The sequence below is a fragment of the Ambystoma mexicanum genome, chromosome 13 (genome assembly GCF_040938575.1).
Source record: "Ambystoma mexicanum isolate Mex_15411 chromosome 13, UKY_AmexF1_1, whole genome shotgun sequence".
Classification (NCBI taxonomy): domain Eukaryota; kingdom Metazoa; phylum Chordata; class Amphibia; order Caudata; family Ambystomatidae; genus Ambystoma; species Ambystoma mexicanum.
In genome coordinates this window covers 251,294,941-251,319,404 of record NC_090938.1, presented here as the reverse complement: position 1 = coordinate 251,319,404, position 24,464 = coordinate 251,294,941, and the positions used below count along the sequence as shown (strand labels likewise).

Genomic DNA, 24,464 nt, shown 5'->3' with positions numbered 1-24,464 from the left:
GGCATGCATTTAGCTGTGCACTCATGCAGATCTGCCAGCCCTTGAGCAACTGGGCTCTTTTTATTTTGACCATGTTTTATTTCTAAATGGAATCCCTGCAATGCCAACGTCCAGGAAGTAATCCTGGACTGTACTAAATTACCTGACCTAATTCTTTTACTTTGCAGAGGTTGGTGATTTGTTTCAATAATTACTTTTTCTCCTTGAATGATGGGGTAGAAGTGCTGCAATGCCCAACAGTGGTTTGGAGTGCTTTCTCACATCCATTGAACTTAATTTCATCCTGAGATAAGGGCTTGCTGGCATAGGCAATAGCTTTGTAATTTAAATCATGCCTCTGAGATGATACAGCTGACGAGCATTGGTCAGTGAATCCTATTTCTACAAAGAAATCTTGGTACTTTATGGGTATGGCCAAACATGGCGCCTTTGAGACATTCTTTCATTTTAGCCACAGCTTCATGGTGCTTTTTTCCTTCATTCCAGGGTACACCCTGCTTCAACGATCTGGTCACAAAGACTGAGTGATCTCTGTAATTCTCAAACTTCCTGTTCTATCCTGTCATCCCTAATAAGCTCTTCAATCCTTTCAAGTTAATGGGATCTTCCAACTTCTGTATTGCCTCCACTGTTTTCTTTCGTGGATTCAACCCATCTCAGTCACCATGACCCTAGAAGCGCACTCTTTTTGCACCATTGTGCTTTCTGCAAATATATTTTGGCACCTTCCTTTGTAGTTGGCCAAGCACATGTCTAATCTCATTAAAAAGACTCAAGTTTTAATTTTTAATCAGCACATCTACATAAACTATGGTACCCCTTTCTGCTGCATCGGTGAGCGCCTTCCTAAAAAATATCCCAAATTCACTCCCACTGTTGACATACCCAAAGGGTATTCGGGACCAGGTCTATTGGGTTATATCAAACGTTAATATGAACACATTTTGTAGGTCTTCAGTCAGTGGCACACACCTGTATCCAGCTGTAAGATCCAATGTGGTAAACGCCTTCGACCCGTGGACCTGTGCGATTCCCTATGAATGGGCCTAATAATTCATCTGGATTCTACATTTTTAATTATCTCAGCCAATGATTCCAAACATGCTAGTGGTAACCGATATTGACGCACAAACACTGGTTCCCTACCATGTCCCTCTGGTAATTTGGCAATATGCAAATCATTTAGGCCGCGTCGTATGGATCTTTGGCTAAAACCTCTTTAAAATCCATGAATGTTTCTCAACTCATTCCTTTCCTCTTCATTAGTACATGCATCTGCCGCCTGAACCTGTTCCTCCACCATTTTTGAAAGTTCTGGGAAATCCTCCAATGGAGGAACCTCTGTGCTCTCCTCTAACCATGTGGCTGTATCTCTTTGTAGAGTTGCCACCTTTTTTTTAAATATTTTGGAATATCCGTCTCCATTTCAGTACGCTGTTTCTCTATTTCAGTTTCGTTTTAAATCAAATAGTATGCAATGCTCTTGGTGACAGCACACCGTTTCAATTGAATCATAAGGGTACACAGACTGAATTTTGAATATTCATTTAGGTTGGGTGTCAAGAGATTTTGGTGACTCCCCATTTGCATTCACATACCTTTCAGGAATATTCCCAATTACTGCATTACCGAAATCTGCAGTATGTGATTTTTGTATTGCCATTTGTAATGCTGAATTATCTTCTAAATAAATGTCTTGACATCTTTATTATTCACCAGTATCTTAATGGGTCCATCCCCAATCTCAACCAGTGGCGTATATTCACATTCTATCCCTTTCTGCCTCATGGATTCATTTAGACACACACATGCACCAGAATCTTTCATCTGCTGTCCCTTTCTATGTTTTAGCGTTATAATAATTTGTTTGGTGAATGCAGGAATAGTAATGTCCTTCTTCACCTGCAGCTGAATTGTATATGGCGCCAATTGTGCACAATGATAGGCCTGTCTCTTGTCTTCAAACTCAGGTACAGGTCCCCCTAACTTGGACCACACTTTTTGATTAAGAAAGTCCAACACCATACATATTCTGTGCATAATGTCTTTTACCAAATAAGTTATTCGGTGTACCACTCACTATGCACACATTATGTCAAATAGTTTTTCGGGCCAATGGTAATTTTTAACATGCATCTTCCTACCACTCTGTTCCCTGACTTCGGATCATCTAACCCGATAACGTGTTGGTTTTGTATTCTGAATTTTGGGGATCTCCTCCCTGTCAGTCATTTGCAAGAGTATTTTCTCAATAATGAAACTTCTTTCATGCTCAAGTGCTAAAGTGGCCGTTATCATTTCAGGATGACCATTCACACGGATAGGGATCCATGGCTGCCCATCTCCCATGTGTATTTCAGAAAGGGTCGAAATGTGTTTCTCTGTAATGACAGATGGCTTGCATTTTACTTCTTTTAAGAAAAAGCATAATGTGTTCACATCGATTTCTGTTGCCATTTCTTTCTTGGGGTCCAAATAAATCTCTAGAGACTGTTTCCCTTCATCACCTCGCATTTCACCTTGACACCTTGACAGTGACAATAGGCACAAGGCCATTCTGAAGATGCACTTCCACTTACTTCATCATCTGATTTAACAACAGTATGGCATTCTTTTATACTGTTTTGTGACCTCACTTTTTTGGGCCTCAATGGCTTTTTGGCTAGGGACCACAAGACCCCATTTACTTCATCAATGAGAGGTGACAGCCTTTTTAGGCAATCTGTTCCCATCAGAAACGGAAATTTCATTAATAGATATGATCAACACTTCCTGTCTCTTCCTATGTTTTCCTATCTTTATGTCAACCTCAGTGACACCTTTTAAAATTGTGCACCATGCTTTCGCTTTGTCTCACTTCAATATGACTGTGGGGGAATCTCCCTTCATTGATACATGGCCTGTGCACCTGTCAATCATTGCAAATGCATTGCATTTCTCTTCCACAGTGATGGGAGCATAATATTCGTCCTCGGCTTCTTCTAACACACACACAGTGTGAATTTCTGCTGATTTCAGGACTTGCCTTTCTCGGGCCCTTTTCACTTTTTGCCAAACACAGGGGCAAGTGAAATTTGCCCATTTCATTTTGGGAATCTTTGTCTATCTTTCCATGCTCAAAAGCCATCTGGAGTGTAGCCACTGTTCACCCCTCTGTTCAGGGACCATCCGTGTTCACACTGCAGTTTTTTGACTGAACATCCTCACAATAATCATGTGGTAGCTTGTCATTTTCTGGTTTAGAACTATTTGCATCTTGCATGATTTTTCCTCTATCTCTTGGAATATGTGTGGCTCAAAGTACTCTTCCGGTGACTCGCCTGTACCCTCCTTTTGAGCACTAATTTTTTCTGTCTGCATTTCATCAGCATTTTGACTATCAAGGGAAGTTATTTTAACAACTAATGCTACCTCTTTATCAGGTGTTTTATCATAGCATGTGATATCCCTTTCAAATCTGTCTTTCTGCTCTTTTGGATTTTCTTGTTTATTTCCTCCTTTCTGTCTTGCATTTGCGCACACTTGGATAGTCTGGTTCAACTCCAAATTGAACCACACTCCCTTTTTGTTTGGGTGTGTACCACTTACTTCACTTTCATTGGTGGATATTTTCATGTTTGAATCGGCAAGCAATTCAGGACCGTTAGAAAAACTGGTTTATGAGATTCTGTACTTTTATCATTGCAGAGGCTACTACATAGTCACTTATTGTCAGAGCGCACAAGATCACTAATTTGACATTCTGCACCCTCACTTTATGGCTGCTTTTGACTTGAAGAGTTTTCCTATTTGCTCAGACAACATTTTAACTTGGGCCTCAAGGCATTGAAATCTGTCCATTTCCCTGGAATATTCTCTTTGCGGCCTAGGCCTGTACTGGTTAAATTCATCCTGGTTGGATTGGTTCCTGTATCCCTCAGGAGATTGATTTTTAGTTGTTTCTGAACATGAGAGGTGGAGAGCGCGGAAAACCATTGTTTGGCTGTGGCCGACTGGTGATGGTGACTGATTATAATGGCGCGGGACATAGTTCATGTTTTGACTTTCATTTTGTGGGAACTGTCCCCTATGCTGATTTCCATTTTCAATGAACCGATCCACATACCGTGGTCTGTCTTGATTGCCATAAACCATAGTGTTGGGGTCAAATCTGCTCTGTGCCCCCAGCATCTGATATGGGCCATTGTGTCTTTGATTTTGAATACTATTCTTGCCTGACATATCGGGCCGGTATCCCACCCTAGGTCGCCCTATTGCTCGGATCATGTGACTGGAACATAGGTGTTTGGGGTGGCGTCCTCTGTGGCGCATCCCTTAAATCAGATGTCATATTATTGCTGGCCTGAGTTTGGGCTGATTCAAGCAGCATTTTTGCAGATTTTATCTCCATTCGCGTTGGTGTGGAATATTTAGATGTTGCCTCTTTATTTCTAGCTCCCTCTTCACTCTGACAATATATTCCCTCATACAATTTGGTCACCTGTTCTACAATAGTCTAGCGATTTCTCCCGTCAAATTCGCGAATCAACTGTGATATGTCTTTTTGTAGCCCATAAAAATATGCAGTCTTAAACTCAGCAGAATTAGGGCTAAAAGATGCATCAAAACTGGAAAATGCTCTTTTTAATTCCTGGAGAAATTGGTGAGGCAACACATTTGGCTTCGCTGTCATTGTATACGCTGCTTTCTTGGCGTCTTGCAATGACTGATATGGTGGGAGTGATGTCTAACCTCTTTTTCAAATTCTGCCCATGACATATTTTCTTGTTGATTAAGACTTCTGATAATGCTAGGACTAGCAGAATCAAGAGTTGGGTGAAAGTACTGTCTATGCTGTTCTCTAGGTATTTGAAGAGCTTTAAATATATCATGCACTGTTTCCAAGTGATCTATGCAACAATCGCCTCCCTTTTTTTACGGTTTAATCAAAGTCCTGATTGATTTCATTATTTTAATAGGACTCATTCCTTCTCTCAGTTGGACAGGGTTGATGGTAACCACCAGCGGGTGAATCAAACCCCCCCACCCCCAAATGGGCTACAATCCTGCCGAGTCACCTGTATAGCCATCGGTATATTATTCCCTCGAGCAGAGTTGGGGCTAGTCTCAATCCAATTTAAATGTAGTGCCTTGGGGTTTTTCTTGTGATTTAAAATCGGATATTTGCTGCTCCAAATCTTTGCACCTTTTTTTAAGACATCTATCTCCTGACAAAGGTTAGTTCTCACTATTAATCTTATTAATCACGTTTTGCATTTCATTTATTTGCACTTGGCACTAATTAAACTCCCTATCCTTTTTATCATTTTCCTGTAGCAAGTTCATCATTTCTTAGCCTGAAACTCGTTTTCCCTCTCCATGTTATCCTTTTGAAGGGTTTGCATCTCCAAAATGGCATCATATTTATCTTGTCTAATGGCACTTACCAACCCTTTTGATTGTTTTATCTCCTGCTCACTCTCCTCAAACTGTCTTCTTTTCTGAGAGCGATGTATGTCTAACTCTGCCTCATCCAAACTAATCTGTGAATTATCTCAGTGTCATTCTCCTGCAGTCTCAACGACCAAATAAGAGAAACCACATTTTCGCACATACCCTCATTAAGCAGTCTTTTTCAGCATTTTTGTCTGCAGCTCTAAACAGTCTCAAAAGGCAGACTTGGATTATGCTGCCCTCTTCAAAAAATATCATCAAATAGTTCTTTCTGCACTTCCCCACAAATGTGGGCACGCCAAATGACGGCATTTCCTGATAATTTGAAAGGGAGGTTTTTGGGTCAGAGATGCAAGGTTGGTCCAAAGGGTACTGGGAAAAGGTTTCCTTTCTTTTCCTATATGGGAAACAGAGGCATGGAATCGGCGAGTCTTCCTCCTGTGGAATTGGGGTTGAGGGGTACTTCTGCAATTAAGTCATATCTCCACGGATATCCCCCTCCCATGTGATCCTCCCTCGGATAGCCACCCCTAGGGTCAGGATCAGGTTACGGCTGCCATCCCCATGCCACGTGGAGGAGGTTACCGCTGGGGAATCCGTGATGACTCCCATTGGATTCATCACACAGCTTTCGAGAGGTTGGCAATTACCTTTCTGAAGTCCATTTCTCACTGAGGCTTAAGATATCTGCCTGTGGAGAAGCTAGATCAATTCAAGGTAGGGCTGGTAGATGCTGAGCTTATTGCACTGGATATTGTGGATTGCACTGCACATCATATGGTGACGGCTGTAAGGGGCATAGTCCTGGGGGCTGTGTGGTGGATCTAAATGATTGGTAACTCCGTTGCCTCATTTTGGCAGAACAGATTCCTCCGTTTTTCAGTGGGCATCTGGTGTTCCCCTATGCCTTGAGTTGTGCACCCCACATTTTCAGCAAGATGATGGCTGTAGTGGAAAGACTAACCTCTACCTCAAAGAAATCTGCATATATCTTTACCTAGATGACTGGCTGGTTAAAGCCCCTTCTCTGCAGGTGGTGGGGTGAGTCGCAGCTTATATAGACTTACACCAGAACATGATTCTGACCTAGGCCTTTCCCATGAGTACAGGATTATGGATGTAGTGGATATCCTAACTACCTACACCCTAGTACTGACAAAGACCTCAATATCAGCAGTTTCAGCGACTTCTGGGCTTCATGACTTCATGCCTACTGGCCGTTCATTTCGGGCACCTGAAGATGCAGTGGACTCTGCAATACTTGCAAGCTTTTTGGCCTCGTGCCTTCGACATACAATTATAGATTCTGCAAGCCGCACAGACCATTTTAAAAGCAGGGTTTTGTTTTTTGAAGGTCTTCACGTCAATAACCATTACGACTGACTTCTCCCTTATTGGATCAGGTGGAACCCTGGGTGATATTCAGGTTCAGACATTTTGGTTGAGAAGGATCACAGAGACTAGATTAGCACTCTGAAACTGACATTCTTTTGGGCACTTATGTCTTTTCTTCCCAACTGGAAGAACATGGTAATGTAAATCCAAACCGACAATACTATGTGAATAAGGGGCCAAATCTCTTCTCTCTTGTCAGTGTAAATATGATGGTGGACCACAGCTCCGAGCCGATCGCTGCAGGCTCTTCACCTTCCTGGAATATTGAATAATGAAGTAGATGCTCTGAGGTTTCTTGCGTCTTCAAATAATGAGTGTTAGATTCACCCTGAGGTGGTAACAATATTGTATCTTCGGTGGGGACCCCTCTGTGGAACATCTTTGCATCATGATTTCAATAGAAAAGGTTCCTCTTGCCCTTTCTCTAGAGCATGAGCACTGAATATTTGTGAGACGCCCTGTAATGCCATCTCCCCTTCTGTTTTATTCACCTGACCATTAAGAAGTTTCCACAGACCCAGGCTTGCTCTCTCATCCGGTACCTTCTTAGTGGCCACCACGTTCTGGTTTCAGACTTAATGATTCTCTCTTAAAAAAACCATCCAGTTTTCCTCCTCCCAGGAGGAATCTTCTCTCCCAGATGGGAGGATATAGAGGGGTGGTAGGGTCTTGCGTGTGCGTTTCAATGAGTGGAAAGGGGGCTAAAACTGAAAGTGGGGTAATCGGAGGTCTGAATCCTTGATGCATTTGAGAAAACACTGCGTTACCCATCAGCTGAATCGCTCCTCTAATCGTTTTTCAAATGTATTAACACCATAAGCTGCCATTTCCTATCTTGTTCCCCTGCAGTACTTTTCTGTGGGGGGGCGGACTGCGCCCCCCCGGAGCAGCGCTGATGCTCCCGACCCCCAGGCTGTGAAGGGGAGGACTTCCCTTTCTTTGCCTGGAGGTCGTCTTAGGCATATAAATTGATCACACATGCAAATGTGTGCTGCTTGGGCAGTTTTTGCCCTTTTTTGCATGGGCTAGAGCTCGTTGGAAAGGGAAGACTTCCTGTAAGATATATTTTGGGGTTAGATCTAGTAGTTTGTGGTATTTCTATTGTGGTATTTTGCTGCACTTTGCTATGGTGGTATTTTGTAGTGGTGAGACTAATTCAGAATACTGTAATAATTTCACCAGGGTCACTAACACCAAACAAATGCTGGACTTCATACACTCTGAATAAATGGCTCATGCTCTCCTGTGATGATTTATTTACAACATCACGGTTATGCCCTTTTGGCTGTTTCAATAAATGTAAAGCATGCAGGTGAAATATAACACATCATTCAGCCTCTCGAAGTAAAACCATTCACTGCGGCTACTTTGTTTCGAGATTTCTTATTACATGTCTCCCTATCCATGTCAAATCAAAGAGGCTGAATGCAGGATAAATACACAAACTAAATTACCCTTTCAAACGTGTTCTTTATCCTAAACTAGAAATGCAAGTTACACAGAATGACCCGTACACCCACGTTATGATTCACAAAGTGAGCAAATTTTATGCAGTGGCTTTCAACGCTCTATCTGTGCCAAGCTCTGCTAAATCAACCTTGGCTAAGTAACAAAAATTGGCATGATAAAAAAATACACTTCGAAAAACAGCAAGACTTTGGGAAGTACAAACACTGTTTTACATGTACATTTAAATTCTGTTCATTTTAGGTGCGGCATAAGAGATTAGAACTATTTACTACCACTCATCCACTCGCCCCTCAATTAACTTGATAATTACCTAGATTAAGCTGTCAATGTATTCCCCGACTCAGCTTGGTAGTGTTCCAGCGTCATCCACAGCTAAGGTCTCTCGGAACTTCACAAATCTGCTAAAGATTGCCAACTCAGGGAAGAAACCGCTTCAGCCTTAACCCGGCAGACAGTTGGCTCTCTGCCTCCTTCATCAGTCAGTGCCAGAAGAGAATGCCTCTCTACTCTGCCTCAAAACCCTTTTATGAAACCCCCTGTCACTCCAGAAAAACACCTCCCCTTGACCAGATCATTCCACTGAAATAGAACATGATTTCCTCTGTGCCTTTCTCATTTTGCAAACTGCATTGCTGAAGAGCAAAAAAGATAGATCTCCCTTGTGCTTCGTGCTCTAATGCAATGCCATGTTTTTAGTAGAACAGATCTTCAAATTGTTCAGCTTACCACACAGCACAGATTCAGCCTGCACGCTTAATGTGCATTTTTCTTTCCCATTTTCAGAGCATTATGCATTTCACTTAATCTGCATATAGCTTATTTCATGGGACTAATTTGCACTAAATGTTATTATCGGATTCATTTACACGTTAACTGGGGTTGGGTTAGTTGGTATATTAGATTCATGTTAGTATTATATTTAGTGCAGCTCAGTTGATTTAAAAAGGCATCATGGAGCTAAGTGAACATTTTCTGGCATGTGCTCTGTGCATTGGCATCTATTTAATTCAGTCTGAGACTCGTACGCTTGAGTCCAGCAATTAATTTCACACCCTTGGCTCTAGCTGGAGTTCAAACCCTTGCTAAAATGTAAATGATGAAATGCAGAGTCTAGATGTGGAAATGTGGAGACTAGATTCTTCCCACACCCCTTTCCCACAAGCCTTCCCACAAGCAGATTGCTGGATCGACCACCAATCCCCACTGGACCACCAGGGAATTGATTTTGGGGTGCCGCCCCAACCCCTTCTTTGGGGGCAGATGGGTGCTGTCCTGCACCCATTTGCCCCCATGGAAGGCAACAACATTGTTTGCCTTATTTGGGGGCTTATGGGTACCCATTTGCCCCCAAGGAAGGCAAAACAACATTCCACTACATTGTTAGCGGTGCACTTGGGGGCATCAGGGGCTGGCCCAGTCCCTGGGGGGGCCAGCCCTCTCAGGAACAGGAATCCCCCCACATATGGACACATACTTTGTGCTTCCCTGGGGGGGGCAGAATTGAGGGTCTGCCCCTTGCCACCCCTGGGAAGCACAAAGGAGCATTTGGCCACCAGGGAAGGATTTTGGGGATGGGGGCTGACTGGCCCATTGCCTGTCGCAGCACCGCCGGCCGTCCTGAAATCTCTGGCTGAGTCATATTGGAGCTTTTCCCTCTAGGGAGGCTTGGGGACCCGCCAGGGCTGGTAGGCTTGGGGTCGGTCGACCCACCTGGGACACACAAACCCAATGCCGGGGGCAGCATCCCCAGCAACCTGGAGCACTGACCGTTCTGCGTTACAGCTCTTCCCTCTGGAGGGATGGGGACTCTGCCGGGTCTCCCTGGGGCCACCTCTGCGCTTGGTGGGGAAGGGGGGGGGGCACGTTCTACCCACATGGGACACAGGTGCCCAATGCCGGGGGCAGCACCCTGGCCATCTTGGATCTCTGGTTGGGCTGCGTGTCACTCCAGTAAGGTATGGGGGACCCTGCCGGGGGCTTCCTGGGACCTCCACTGGACTTTGGGATGGTAGACCCATGTTAAAGATTTCATTTTATTTTATGTGCAATTTTCCCTCCATTTGGTCCCCCCAAACTTTTTGCTTTTGTTTAGCAATCCTATGCTAACTTTTTCCAGTGGAGCCCAGCCTTCAGCTGTACTCGCTTGGGTTTTTGCTCACATGTTATGGGGAAACTGACACGTCCTTCAGACTGCCAGTGCTGGGAAACTTGTTTTCCTTAGTCTTTGACTATGTTGCCATTTCTTGGTAACTTTTTAACAGTGCACAATATACCGTTGTCCCTTTTTGTTTACGGCCCTAGACACCCTCGAAGGATTTTTTTGGTGATTTTACGAGTGTGTCTGGGACGAACTGGTGGCATCAGTTACTTTTTATAGTGTTTTTACTTCTTTATACTGAATCTTATCGCGTGTACCGCAAGACTGTGACCATGTCCGAAAATGGCCAATTTGTCGCTCACCCCTCCTGAGACTTAGTCTTGACTGCCTGCCAAGCTACATTGGTCTGGCTTGTCCACAAGCTTCCCCTGTTTCACTAAACTGAGGGTGGCATCCATCTGCCCACTAGGTCAGAGTTTAAAATCCATCTTAACCTCTCACATGGGAGACGGGCGCCCTAGCCCGACAGCAGCACCCTCTGCCGTCCTGGAGCTCTGGCCATGCCGCGTTACAGCTTTTCCCTCTTGGGAGGGACAAGAACCCGCCTGGGTTGTCCGATGATCGCAGCTAGGCTTGGACGGTCAACCCATGTGGAAGGGTCAACCCATGTGGGAGGCAGAAGCCCAAGGACAGGGACAGGGACAGCACTCCTGGGTGTCCTGGACCTCTGGCTGGGCTGCGTTGGAGCTTTTCCATCTGGGAAAGGATGGGAATGGGGACCCTGCTGGGGATTCCTGGGACCACCGCTGGTGCTTGGGGACAGTCGGGCCACATGGGAGACAGGCGCCCATGGGCCTTGGCAGGACCGCTGGGCGTCCCGGAGCTCTGGCTGCATTGCATTACAGCTTTTCCCTCTGGGTAGGGATGGGGACCCTGCCAGGGATCCCTGGGACTGGCGCTGGACTTGGGGACGTTTGACCCTTTTTTTCTTTTCTGCACAGGTAAGTGCACGCACGCACGCATGTGAGGGACTGTTTAGCAGGACACCTGTGGGAAGGTAGGCCATGTGGTGTTGCTGGCGTGTTTCGGTGGTTTCCTGGTTACAAATGTCTGAACATTGTGGGGGGCTTTCCTACATTCTGGACTTTACCGGGCCTTGCGGGTAAACCATTCTAGGGTGATATGCAAAAGTCAGACCTCTTTGGATTCCCACAAGTGTCATATTTTCAGAAATGCAGGTGGTTCCCTGTTTTCCTTAGTGGCTGTGACACCCTTGGGCCAAATCTGGGGGTTGGCCACACAACCAAATATGTAAAAATATTGTCTACCGAGGCCCTTTGGTATACCAGTGGTTTAGCCTTTCATCCTCGCGCCCAGGTAAGTGCGCGCGCGCGCACACACACACACACACACGTGAGGTACCGTTTGTCGGGACACCTGTGGGAAGGAAGGATATTTGTTGTCTCTCTTGGTTTTGATAATGTTTTCAGACATTTCCCACTGCATTTGACCTACATTTAGTTGCTGCTTTAGGCAATGCACCCTTTTGTAAACTGCGCAAGTCACCTATCCTTCAAAAGGTTTGCTTGTGCTATCTCAAAAGATGTATGCTTGCCATTCTTCACCAAATTTGTTTTTTCTTATTTTCAAATGCTAAGTACATCTGGTTTGGCCGTCGGCATACAAATCCTGTGTACCATGGCTCAATGTTTGACTTGTGGTATTGCTTGTTTTGTGAAACATAACGAAAACTGTGATTTCCTAACTAGCGTCGGGGGAAGTAGCGGTGCTTTGCTTTTCTAAATATTTACAGAAGTCATTAGCTTACAAGTCCAAACACGTCCAGCACATACCTATTTCTTTTTTAGTTTTTATTTAGTTTTTTTCTGTCATTTTTCCATTTTTATTTTTTATTTCCCCCCCCTCCCAACTATGGCAATTTTAACTGCGTAGCTGTTGCCTGACCTGCGCAAATGACTCCTTACTGGACTTGGAATTCTCTCTACTTTTTGAAATGTATGCCTTTGTCTTCCCATTCAGCTTTCCTCCATACTGCGTGGGCGTCCCTCGCGAGGGACGGGAGACAGAACCTTTTTCACTAGAAAAATGTCCCTTTCCCCCCCCCCTAAATTTAGAGGCGTGCAGAGGCACGGCCCTGGGAGCATGCACTGCCCTGACTCCGCCCTCTGGCGTCACACCTCAGCCCCCTTTTCCGCGCCGACGGGAACGGGCCGAATTAACCAGCGCTCCTGAGTTTGGCTTCGGCCATGTAATTCCACACGCAGATTTTTCCTCTATTTCTTATTTTGTCTTTTTGTTCAATGACGCCACAGCTCCTCCCCGGCGCATGTCGTCTTCGACCGGGTTTAGCAGGTGCCCATCCTGCAACGGGCCTTTTCCAACTTCAGACCCCCAAGCCCTCTGCCTACGTTGCTTTGGCCCAGGCCACGGTGGGCAAGCCTATTCGGCGTGCGGCTCAGTGTCCATGAAAGCGCTGAAGAAAAGACTAGCCAGGTAGTCTTTCAACGGTCTCCTTTTGAGGACCTCAAGAAGTTTGTGACATTTTTCAGGCCAGAGGTAGGGCCTATATTTTCATCTGCACTTCGCCTTTTACCTTTTACCAACCCGCGCATCGAGGCTGCCACAACTGCCGGCTTTCGGGCTGAGAGGTCCTCGGATCCTCCCAGTGCCAGGGTTGAGGGGCCGCTAGGCTCTATTACCCGAGGGGTTGCGCCCTTGTACCGGCATCATGGCTGAGGGGCTACGCCCTGTTACCAGCAGAACGTCCGAGGGGGCGCCTGAACACAGCTCCAACGACCCCCGGGGTCGAGGCGGGCACACGCCCAAGGAGCGGGGCAAGTCGTGCACCTCACACATGAGACTTGGCAGAGGCTCGCATCAACAAGCCGAGCAACACATCACAGCCACGTGGTAGGCCGCTCAATAAAATGACTGATGGGCCAGAAAAAGACACCCGTTCGACGCCTCTGCAAGACTTCAGCGAAGAACGAGTATTGAGGTGGGACTGGCATCAACCAGGTATGTGGCCTACGGCCTACCCTTCTTATGCGCAAGGCTGTTTTTCCCCTTCGTCCGTATGTACAGGGCCGGCAGCAGCCTCAGTTGCCTCTAGTAATCCCTTCAGTGCCCTCCTCCTCTTCGGCCAGCGAGGATCAGATCTTTGAGAGGTTCCTCTGCCTCATGAAGTCTCCAGATATGGGGGCTATCGTCAAGGACGCTGTTAGGGAAGTCCTTCCTGCTATGCTAGCGGCACCACAGACTCCTCGGCTGACGCCTCTGGCCCTGGCGCAGCCGGCACCTCTGCCTACTCCACAGGCGGTTCCATACCAGCCTCTTCCTCAGCCTCTGGCGGCGGTCCCCCGTGCCCCTACCTCCAGCTGTGGATACTCCTCCTCCACCACGGGATCCCCAGACACTCAGGATACTGATGAGGAGGATCTCAACACACCATCGGCAGGGGCCTTCCACGAACGTATTGCGGTCATGGCGGAATACCTGGGCCTCCCACAGCCCCAGGTCGAACAGCCAGCAGAGGGCGTCCTTGCTGAGGGTCTCACAAGGCGCCCTTCTGCCAGAACGGGAATTCCACTGCAAACCGATGTAGTCTCTCTTGCCAAGAAGGGTTGGCTCAAACCACACTCTGTCCAGCCAGTCAACCGCCGCCTGGATACCATGTACAGGCAGATGGAGGGGACACTCTTGCGCTCCTCCCATCCTCAGCCACACTCCTCGGTGATCGCTGCGTCATCACTGTACTCCAAACTTCAGTCGTCATCTTCATTGACGGTGCTGTTAGGCAAGGAGGAGAAAACCTTGGAGGCATATGGTAAGAAGCTGTAGTCCAGTGCTTCCTTGCACCTGTGACAGGCAGACGCCATGCTTGCAGCCGCTAACCAGAGATTATGGTGCGGAAATTTCTGTCTTCCTCCCGAAACTCTCCTCCCACAGCCAATCAAGTTTCAAGGCGGGGCTAGCCGAGGCCACGCTCGCGGCGCAGGATATCGTGGAACCACGCTAACACACATTGATACCTCTGAACGTGCCATCTGCATTGCCACGGACATGAGCAGGATGGCCTGGCTCCGGGCAACCAAGTTCAACCCGGACGTCCAGAAACATATTCTAGATCTGCCCTTCGAGGGCAGTGACCTCTTTCACTCCAGCACAGACGAAGAGCTGGACAAGAAGAATAGCTCTCAGACGACTAAGTCTTTATCCATTCTAACAAAGACCACGGCCAAAGCGTACTCCCAGTCTCGGCAACGCTCGTATAAGGGTCTCATCTGATGGCTTATGCGGCTTCCAGGTACTGAGGTCTAGGCAGCCGGAACGCTTGCCGAACCCTAGTCGCCGCAAGCATCAAAAAGGGTGGGGGGGCAAGGGCTTTTTCCAGTCCCCGCCCTCCCTCTGCCTCTGAGGGTAAGAAGTCATGACAGACCCACTTGGTCCACGTGTTGCCAGTGGGGGGGGGGGGGGGGTAGGCTTGCTCTTCACGCACACTTTTGGCAACAGAACTTTGTGGACCCCTGGATTCTGTCCATAGTATCCTCGGGGTACCGTCTACCTATTCCTGCCTCTCCTCCCTCCTCTTCTGCAAGTTGGGACAGCAACTCTTTTGGTGGAGATTCGGTCGCTCGTCCTGAGCCAGACCGTAGAAGTCGTCCCAGCCTCCGAGTGGGGCTTGGGCTTCTACTCAGGATCTTCGCCATTCAGAAAAAGAACCAGGCTGGCCTGAGAGTTGTACTGGACCTTTACACCCTCAACCTCTCCTTACCTCTCCAGAGGTCAAGATGGTGACGCCAGCTGTTATTGCGGAGACATTATGCAGGGAAGACTGGATGTGCTCCCTGGATCTGAAGGACGCCTATCTACACGTCCCTATCTGGCAACCCCATCGGTCTTTCCTCCGGTTCAGGATCATGGGGTGCCATTTTCAGTACAAAGTCCTCCCTTTTGGCCTCAACTCGGCCCCCAGGGTCTTTACCAGATTCATGAATGCGGTGGCAGCCCTCCTCCGGGCTTAGGGCCTCCATATAAATACCTACCTAGACCACTGCCTCGTCAGGGCTACATCTCAAGCAGTTCACCACTCCTCCCACGCACTGATGAACACGCTACACGACCATGGCTTTTCGCTCAATCTCAAGAAGTCACAACTGCAAACCACGCAGTCTTTGCCCTTCCTGGGCCTCATCTGGGACATGCACTCTGAGAGGGTCTCCCCCTCGAAGGACAAGATTGCGGCCATCAGGAGGGCCATGCCCCACTTCCTCAGCCGGGGCGCTGCTTTGGCTTGGTGGTACCAGCATCTGCTGGGCCTTTTTGCAGCAGTGTTGTTGGCTGTCCCCCACACAAGACTCAGGATGAGGAGGATTCAGCTACACTTTGCAGCATCTTGGATCAAGGAGAGGAGCTCTCGGGCTGAAATGATCAAGATCCCCATCTCTCTCCACCCGGACCTCAAATGGTGGTCCAGGACTGCAACCTGCGGACGGGCAAGCCCTCCACTCCCCCGTCTCTCAGGTGTCGATTACCACAGACTCCTCCCTAGAGGGCTGGGGAGCCACCCTGGAGGACCTTTCGGTCCACGGCACGTGGACCCGTCAGGATAGTACCACATCATTTGGCTGAAACTGAACGCCATCTGGTTAGCGCTCAGGGCCTTCCTCCCACGTCTCAAGGGAAGAGTTGTCCTCATCCAGACAGACAACTCGACCAGTATGTACTACATCAACAAGCAAGGGGGGGAGGGAACAAGGTCCCCTTCCCTGTGCAGACTGGCGATCAGCATGTGGGAATGGGCCTTGGAGAATGAAATCTTACCTCACGACAGTCCAACTTCCGGGGGAAGCCAACCTGGAAGCGGACAGGCACAGCAGGTTGGGGGCGGACAACTACGAGTGGCAGCTGAACGACCTCGTTGCACAGGAGATCGTCCACTGTTGGGGCCATCCCCAGGTAGATCTCTTTGCCACCAGGCACAACAAGAAGTGCTCCCAGTTCGCCTTCTGGCAGGGGCAAGGCCTAGGCTCCCTAGTCGCCTCAGAGCCATACATCACCTTTCACAAGGACCTGGTGGTCCTGCAGACCCATCCTTCATTCTTACCTAAGGTGCCATCAGCCTTTCACTTAAACAAGGAGATCGTCCTTCCTACATTCTTTGCGGACCCGAAGGACGAACCTCTGAGTTCTGCACTGCCTGGATGTCAGAGGTGCCCTGAAATTCTACCTGTATAGGACCAAGGGCTTCCACAAGTCAGATGCCCTATTCATCACCTTTGCAGGCGCTAGGCCGGGCTACCGGGCCTCCAAATCCTCCATCTCCCGCTGGATGGTCTCGGCCATCAAGGAAGCGTACGAGGGCCAGCATAGACCCGTTCCGGCAAACATGCATGCCCACGCGGTCAGGGCCAAGGCAACGGCCATTGCCTTTCAGCGCCATGTCCCCTGGCAGGTCCTAAGCAGGGCGGCCACATGGGCCACGCCCTCGGCTTTCTGCAAGCATTACTGTTTGGACGCCGGCTCTAGATCAGATGCAGCTTTCGTATAGGCGTTCTCCGGAACCTGTTTGCTTAAGGAGGGTCTCCTCTCCACCCTGGGGCTACATTCAGTTGTAATCGCCCATGCAGTATGGAGGAAAGGGGACAGAACATAAGAGGAATAAGTTACCGTAGTGACTAACGTACTCTTAGTCCCCTTTCCTCCATACGTCCCACCATCCTTCCCCCTAATAATCAGGTGTCATTAGGCAATGGTATTTCTATTGTCGACGAGTCTTTGGGGACTGAGGTGTGGCGCCGGAGGGCGGAGTCAGAGCAGCACATTCTGCCAAGGCCACACCTCCGCGTCCCTCTAAATTTAGAGGGGAAGGATCTTTCTGGTGAAAAAAGGTTCTGTCTCCCGTCCCTCCTGCGGGGACTATAGACTAAGAGTACGTTAGTCACTACGGTGAGTAACATAATTTATTTTTCATTCCGTCCAAGCATGTCCTATTGGAATGAAAGGGGAAAAATCGTCTACTTCTCACAAAATTGATGGTAACCTTATAAAAAAATATATTTATTTCCAACCTGTTCTTGAAAGCTTGGAAAATGGTGAATTCAGAACAGCAACCCATTTGTTCCCATCTCTTACAAGGGGAAAAACACAGGCTTCTTTGTACCTCATTTTATTGGCATTTTCAGAAAAATCACTTTTTGGCACTTATTATTTTCTGTTTTTTTTCCCCCCTAGTCGTCCGCCCCCCTCCCCTCCCACCCCCAACAAACTAGGAATCCTTGGTGGCGTTATGGCCGCCTACATTTGGGAAGAAAAAAGGTGAAAATTTGACCTGATATTATTTGTAACAAAGTTAGAAGGGATTGAATGCGACATGCCGAAATGTCCAAAAAAGGTCTGCGCACTGGGAGCGAAAAACCCTCAGCAGTTAAGGGGTTAAGGGGCTAATGGTTAGAGGGTCTTCTGCTGAAGTCCCCCTGCAACTAATTCCCTATTCATTCCGAGGGGTTCCCCTCTGGCCTTGAACTGGGGGATCACCACCAGTATTGGCTGCACCCTTGTAGGAAACACTAAAGTAAAATATATGCTAAGTAAAAAAACATTTCTTCATGCCTTTGTTTCATCCTTTATTAATGTAGCTCCTTCATAATTCCTTTTGACGTTGGCGAGTGCATTTCGGACATTTCGTCCTTCATTGGGGTAATCGCTAAAAACAACGTAAAATATATACTAGTCAATATTCCTTTGTTTGAGCTTTAGCGTGCAACAAATTGTGTATGTCCTGACCAAATTTAATTTCAAGAATGAATCCCTGATGCCAAGTGCAGCTTATTTCGTAATAATAAACCCTATTAACATGACAACACCGAAATATACAAAAAATTGTATTATAATGAATAAGATACTCAATTTGTGCTGTCTCAAATTCAAACAAAAATGATTTCAGTGAAGAAATAAAAATAAAGCAAGATGGAAGCTCAACCTTGTTGTCAAGATCCGTGTTTACCAAGTTTATTTGACGCACGGGCTGTAAGACAATGAAACCGAAATACCCCAAAATCGTTACACTAAAGGATAAACTGAAGTTTTTGTATCTCACCTCTAATGATTGTACCAGAATATAAATTGTTCAGAATAAGAAATGTGTACCGTATCTCCAAGGTTTCGTGTGTATCATTCTAGAGCGGAAAAAGGCCACAAGGAGTAGACAAACAGACTATATTAGTAAATAATGATGGGGATCTAACATTCAAGCTGTGGAGTCCTTTCACAGTGCATGTACCACTCGCCGTGAATAAAAATATTTCTCTCGTTGGTGCTGTGTAGATTGGAACGGAAGATAATGATTAGTAGCCTGTGTAAATGGATGAAATTTGCGGGTGGGCAACGTCCGTGATGATTTCACAGGATGTCATTGACTGCCGAGTGAGCTGTATGGACACGTATAATGCATGCATTGTGAACAGTTAACCATTAACAATTTGTTCAACATGAGCAAAAGTCGGTGTTATAAGTAATGTAACTTACGTATTTTACATAGTCATTTTTCCATCATAGATTTTGCATGGTCATTCCTCCATGCATTGGTGTTTACTTTTCTGTGTTAGAGCTGTAAACCTATTACAATTCATGCATAATTTACTAACAACAAGTAAAATAAATGTTAGGCCATGAATAGGACATCTGAGAAGTGTTTCATACCTCTGTTGTGCAGGATAAAATCCCTCCTCGCACCTTCTTGTTCTGACTTGCATTGTCCCCTTCAAGGAATAAGGGGGTGGAGACAAAATGTCAGGCACGGGCCAGGATAAAATACCCAGAATAAAAGTTGGATTGCCCATAGCAGCGGTCTTTAAACTTTTTTGGCCTGCCCCGCCCCCCAGAGCAAAATTTGGGCAGGCCACGCCCCCGATCCAAAAATGCCAGATGGACAGTTTGTACAATCGGCTATGAACTATTTTGCGCTGTTACTGCACCCTACTCCCAGTATAGTCCCTGGGCTCCCCGACCTGCTCCCCTCAGTTGCTGGGCTCCCTCTTCCCACTCCTACCCAGTCCCTGGGCTCTCTCTACCCCATCACAGACCCTGGCCCCCCACCCTGTTCCCAACACAGTCCGAGGGCCAGTGGGAGCTGGTGGTGTTTTGGGTTTTTTTTTCTTTTTTCTTTTAGGTGGAGGGGGATAAATATTTCCCACAAAAATGCTATAGCGACCGAGCGCAGCTAGGGAGCCCGAACCAATCAAGTGGGTTTCGGGGGGGGGGTTTCGACTGAATTTCTTTTTTAAATGATAGGATTAAAATGTTACATTTTTTAGCATACGTTTAAAATAAAATTGGTAAAACGCCAAAGTTTACAATTGGCGAGGGGGGGGGAAGCATAATATTTTTGACTGGACATCTATCATAGATAAAGGCCAAAACACACTCACATACTCACTCACACACACTCGCACACACACACACACTCACACACACTCGCACACCTTCACACTCACACACACTCGCACACCTTCACACTCACACACCTTCACACACCTTCACACACACCTTCACACAGCAATCACTATCATTCGTACGAGCACATTACCATACACTCATTCATAACAGAAGCATACATACATCTGTACACTATTTAAATAAAAAAAATAAATGAACATAAACGTACCTTCTGCAGGGACCTGCGCGTGGGTGCTGAAATGCCCCACTCCAGGTTGCTCTGTCTGTATGTGCAAGGAGATGCAGGTGTTCCCCGCCCCCTCTCACACATACAGACATGCAGTGCCCCAGCTAGCATTTCCAATGAGCTATGTAAAGTTGGCAAAGCAAAACGCCCCCAGCCTTGCATAGCTCAGTGAGCATGTGCGGCTGGGGTACTGTGCTGTCAAAGGGAAACAGTGTTTCCATTTGACAGTTCAGCAAGCCCAGGAGCACTCCCAAAGCTGGAAAAAGCAGCTGAGGGAGTACCCGGTGTTTCACTGGGCTGAATTCTCGGCGCCTCCATAATGGGTGAGTGGGCCACTGGGTTGACAAGCCCATTATGGATAAGCTGCTAGGCTCGGACTGACCTATAGGGTATTAGGGCAACGCCCATACCAAAAACGCAAAATGCTAGTGTAGGCCAGTCAAAATGGGTCACTCTTTTTGGCCAATGTGGACCAGTTTGATGGGTTACTTCACTATGCTGATAGTAGTTTTGACGATTGTTGCTGAATAAATATTCTTTAATGTCACAATTTGCTTACATTTTAACAGAAAACACCCCCTTGGGTACTATTTAAACTTTCTGTGCCTAAAGGAATGAATATCCATTTGCAAATGCGGGCCACATTTTCATTGGTGCCTGGGCTGCTTTATGGTCCAGTCTGACCATGTGAGCCGCCCTTGCCCATATCCTGCAAACTAAAAAAGAGAATTATTTTATTTATTTTTTTTACACATTTCATGCTGGGCTCTGGCGCCCCCCCGCCCCCCCCCCCCGCAGGAGGCGGTTGCGCCCATGTGGGGGGCACGCCCCACAGTTTGAAGACCTCTGGCCCATAGGCATTCCTTCAATGCAGGCACACGGGTTGGCCTATTCAGTATGCAGAGTAGTTTTACAAAACATTTCTCCTATTTGAAGCTCTGATTAAAGATGTTCTCTACAACACCTTGGTGTTTGACCCTCCCCAAACAGCACCAATATGTGATTCTGTGTCTTGGAGATGGAAGCTCACACTATTTCAAAGCAATTCTGGTGAATCCTTGTGCCTCATATGTGAATACATAAAACATAACCTGCTAGTTTTATCTCAAGCTGCATGGATGTCGCCCACAATTAGATTCCATTAACACCCTGGAGAATTAAAGCAGCCAAGCAGGTTGCTATGAACACTGACTGGCACTGCCAGTAATTTAACAGTGTTCTGAGCAAGCCAAACCCTGCTTGCCTGGGCCTCTAAACTCTTACCCCCCCCCCCATGCCCCGCCTCCCACATGCCCTATGCCTCCATGACCTCCCACCCCCACCCACTTGCTTCTTGCCTTCTGCCTCCTTAATCTTCACTTACATGCCTCCTGTCCTCCCTCCAGATTGCATGCGTTGATCTCCTCGCATGCAAGGGAAATTGAAAAGGGATTCCGTTGGATTTCCCGTTATTTCCATGGTGCCGTTTTCTTTTTAGCCCGTCCTTTTGGAAACCCTACAGGAGTGGTTCAATCTGGCCAAAGTAGGCCCCTTTCTGCACTCCAGGTGGTTTCCTGGAGTGCTAATCATAATATTGGTGGGCTTGAAGGGCCACAGCTGCCCAAAAAAGCCCTTTGTGAATTCTGGCCTATCTACACAAGCTAGCCACTCTTTCCCTCCAAACATGCCATTATACCTGCATTTGTTTCCCAGAGGGTACAAAGTAGAGAGAGGAAAGACACTTATACATTCAGGCATGCTTGGTTCCCGAATTTGACTGGAACCCTTTGTGCAGGCTTGCAAAGGTGGCAGTGAAGGCCCAAAAGGTGACCGTGAATGCCTCCTAGCAGCCATGCAGAGGGGACTGTGGCAGGGACTTTAGTGCATGTGCAAAAAGGACTTCCAAGTGACAGTTGACTGCTCCCATTTACATAACTGAGTTTCCATGGCGATGGCTCCTGTATCACACCTACTGGCTCTGGAATTTCGGCTAAAGGGTCTAAATACTGGTTAGATGGTGAAAAGATGCACTGTGCCTCAGACCATACTTTGGAAAAGAAACTGTAATATGGGAAAGCTACTTCTCTGGGCAGGAGAGGCTGGCACTACTCCTGCCATATACACACTATACCATTTGTGTTTAGGTATTTTGAAGTCTGTACCAGTCTGGGACCTTGTAAGCAGTAGCTATTACTGAGTTTTAAGCATCATGGTCCGTGGATAGAAAATATATATTGTAATGAAGAAAAAACATTGAAATTAAATTTTTGAAAGAAATATACATTCTATGGGTTGCATTGACATTTAAAGGGGGCACCTGAATGTTCTTGCGCTTTCTGCCCTCAAGCCTGATAAATGTGCTGCTCCAGATGTTCGAATTGCAGGTCATTAATTTCCTAATGGGTATTTCATCTCTTCTTAGACTACTTTTCCAGTCCGGGTCTTTCACCTGATTGGTGTGCAGACACTCATCGTGACCAATGCTGCAGGAGGCCTAAATCAGGATTACAAAGTTGGCCACATAATGGTGATCATGGACCACATCAACATGCCTGGCTTTGCAGGACACAGCCCACTCGTGGGACCCAATGAGGACCGGTGAGAATACTGAGATTGTACCACACCCCCCCTCTCATCCATGTTCTTGGTCCATTTTCATTCTGTTTCTCTCTCTCTCCCTGTCTCTCCTTTTTCCCTTCCCTCTTATACACCATCTTATCTACCTCCTCTTTTACATGCTCCTTCATCTCTTGCCTCATCTGCCTTCTTCCCCCTTACTAGTTAATTATCAACTCGTTGCGTTAAATGGGGAAACGTGGTGAAGTACACACTTGAGTGGATTTTCACCAGCATTTTATTGCCCAGAAAATGCCATCTCAATAAAGTAGTTTAATTGTGCAATTAGACTACGTCAGGTATGGGGGTGGGGGGCTGTTAACATTTACTACTGCAATAAAAAGCTGCTATTTGAAGAAAGTACAGCTCGTTGAGTAAAGGCAAACATTTTTTTCCAAATAGTGATCTGACTCCTGCTCAGGAATAACCTTCCTAGAGCATTATGGCGAAAGGATATACATTACGCTGTGAAGTGTCATTGCTGGAATAATCTCTGGGTTATGTGCGATGCTGTGGATATATTTGGCCAAATTTGGACATGCATTAACATTTTACCATTGTCTAGTCGTAATTGACGTCAAACATGGTGTGCTGTGCATGTGGAGAACTGAGTGTGCGAGGGGAATTTTTATGCCTGGCTAGTAGCTTGCAACCTTCTCCTGACCCAGAGATTACAAGGGCTTTTTTTTCATTAATGATGAAATGTATGACTGAAAGACCTTCAGAAATCTGTAAATGTATTTCATGTTGTGGAACTGCCCGAAAGTAGGTAGATAATGAAACTAGAGGAGGAGGTCCAAGATGTGACTGCTTGCCGTATTGGAGCCCTGTTTCATGTAAAGGTTTGGTACCTCCTTACTCGGACTCTGACCTACTTTTTATTAATCCAGTTCTTTTCACAGAAAGAAAAAACGATTTCTGATTTAATTCAAAGCACTTCCTTAAAGGAAGCACACTGCAATCGGAAAGCGATCTAGAGGTTTATGTGGGTGCAAGTGCTTTCCATAGGTGCTCACACATTTCAACAAGCTCCTGCATCAAGACTGTCATTGGACAATTTCAAATTTCAGGCCAGGTCAAACCCCAGTACATTTTCAAACGCAGATTGTTCAGGCGGGAAGAATTCCACAATAGATATTATAGTCTTAAGCACCCGTTCCAAGGGCTGGAACCGGTGGGATCGGCCCAAGTTAAAGGCCTGTGTGAAGCGGGGTCTTTTAACGAGGGCCCTGGGACAATATCGCCCATGCCAGCCCTTGGAACGGGTGCTTAACGCTATAAGCACTCGTCCCATTGTGAAAGCAAAAAGAATATCGAGGCTGAGTACCCCAAAAGGAAATACACCAAACGCGGGTTCAAAAGATACACAGATCTTTATTCTACAACTGAAGAGTTTTTTTCAAAGCAACAGATAGTTATCCGGCCCTCAGTACAACACAGCAAATACCAGTCCTGTTCGGTGTGTGCAGTGAGTGGGACTGTACATCAGACTATTGACTCTTTTTATACAGTTTTGGAACATGATGTTCAGCCTCTCTGTATGTTTATAATTCCCAATCTAGGGTTCGTGCCGAGTTCACCTCTGACTCGCCCAACTATATGCATATGGATCACCTTCAGTTTACATGTTCAACAAGTCACAATAGTAACAGTATATTCTTGGATCTAACATAAGCCTTAGTACATATTTTAATACAATGCAGTCCAACAAGTGTTCTCGTTTAGTATTTACACAACATTGTGCTTAATATATGTTCACGGATTAGTATC

The 24,464-nt window shown here is 46.6% G+C and overlaps 1 protein-coding gene across 2 annotated transcripts in view; it reads left to right on the top strand.

Annotated features, from left to right (window-relative positions):
- Nucleotides 1-24,464, top strand: part of PNP (purine nucleoside phosphorylase) — a 379,606-nt gene that overhangs the window by 229,429 nt on the left and 125,713 nt on the right. For both annotated transcript variants that reach the window (XM_069633728.1, XM_069633727.1), the window contains one exon: nucleotides 22,501-22,676. In XM_069633728.1, coding sequence (XP_069489829.1) covers nucleotides 22,501-22,676 — 176 coding nt within the window. The remainder of the gene's footprint in view (nucleotides 1-22,500; nucleotides 22,677-24,464) is intronic.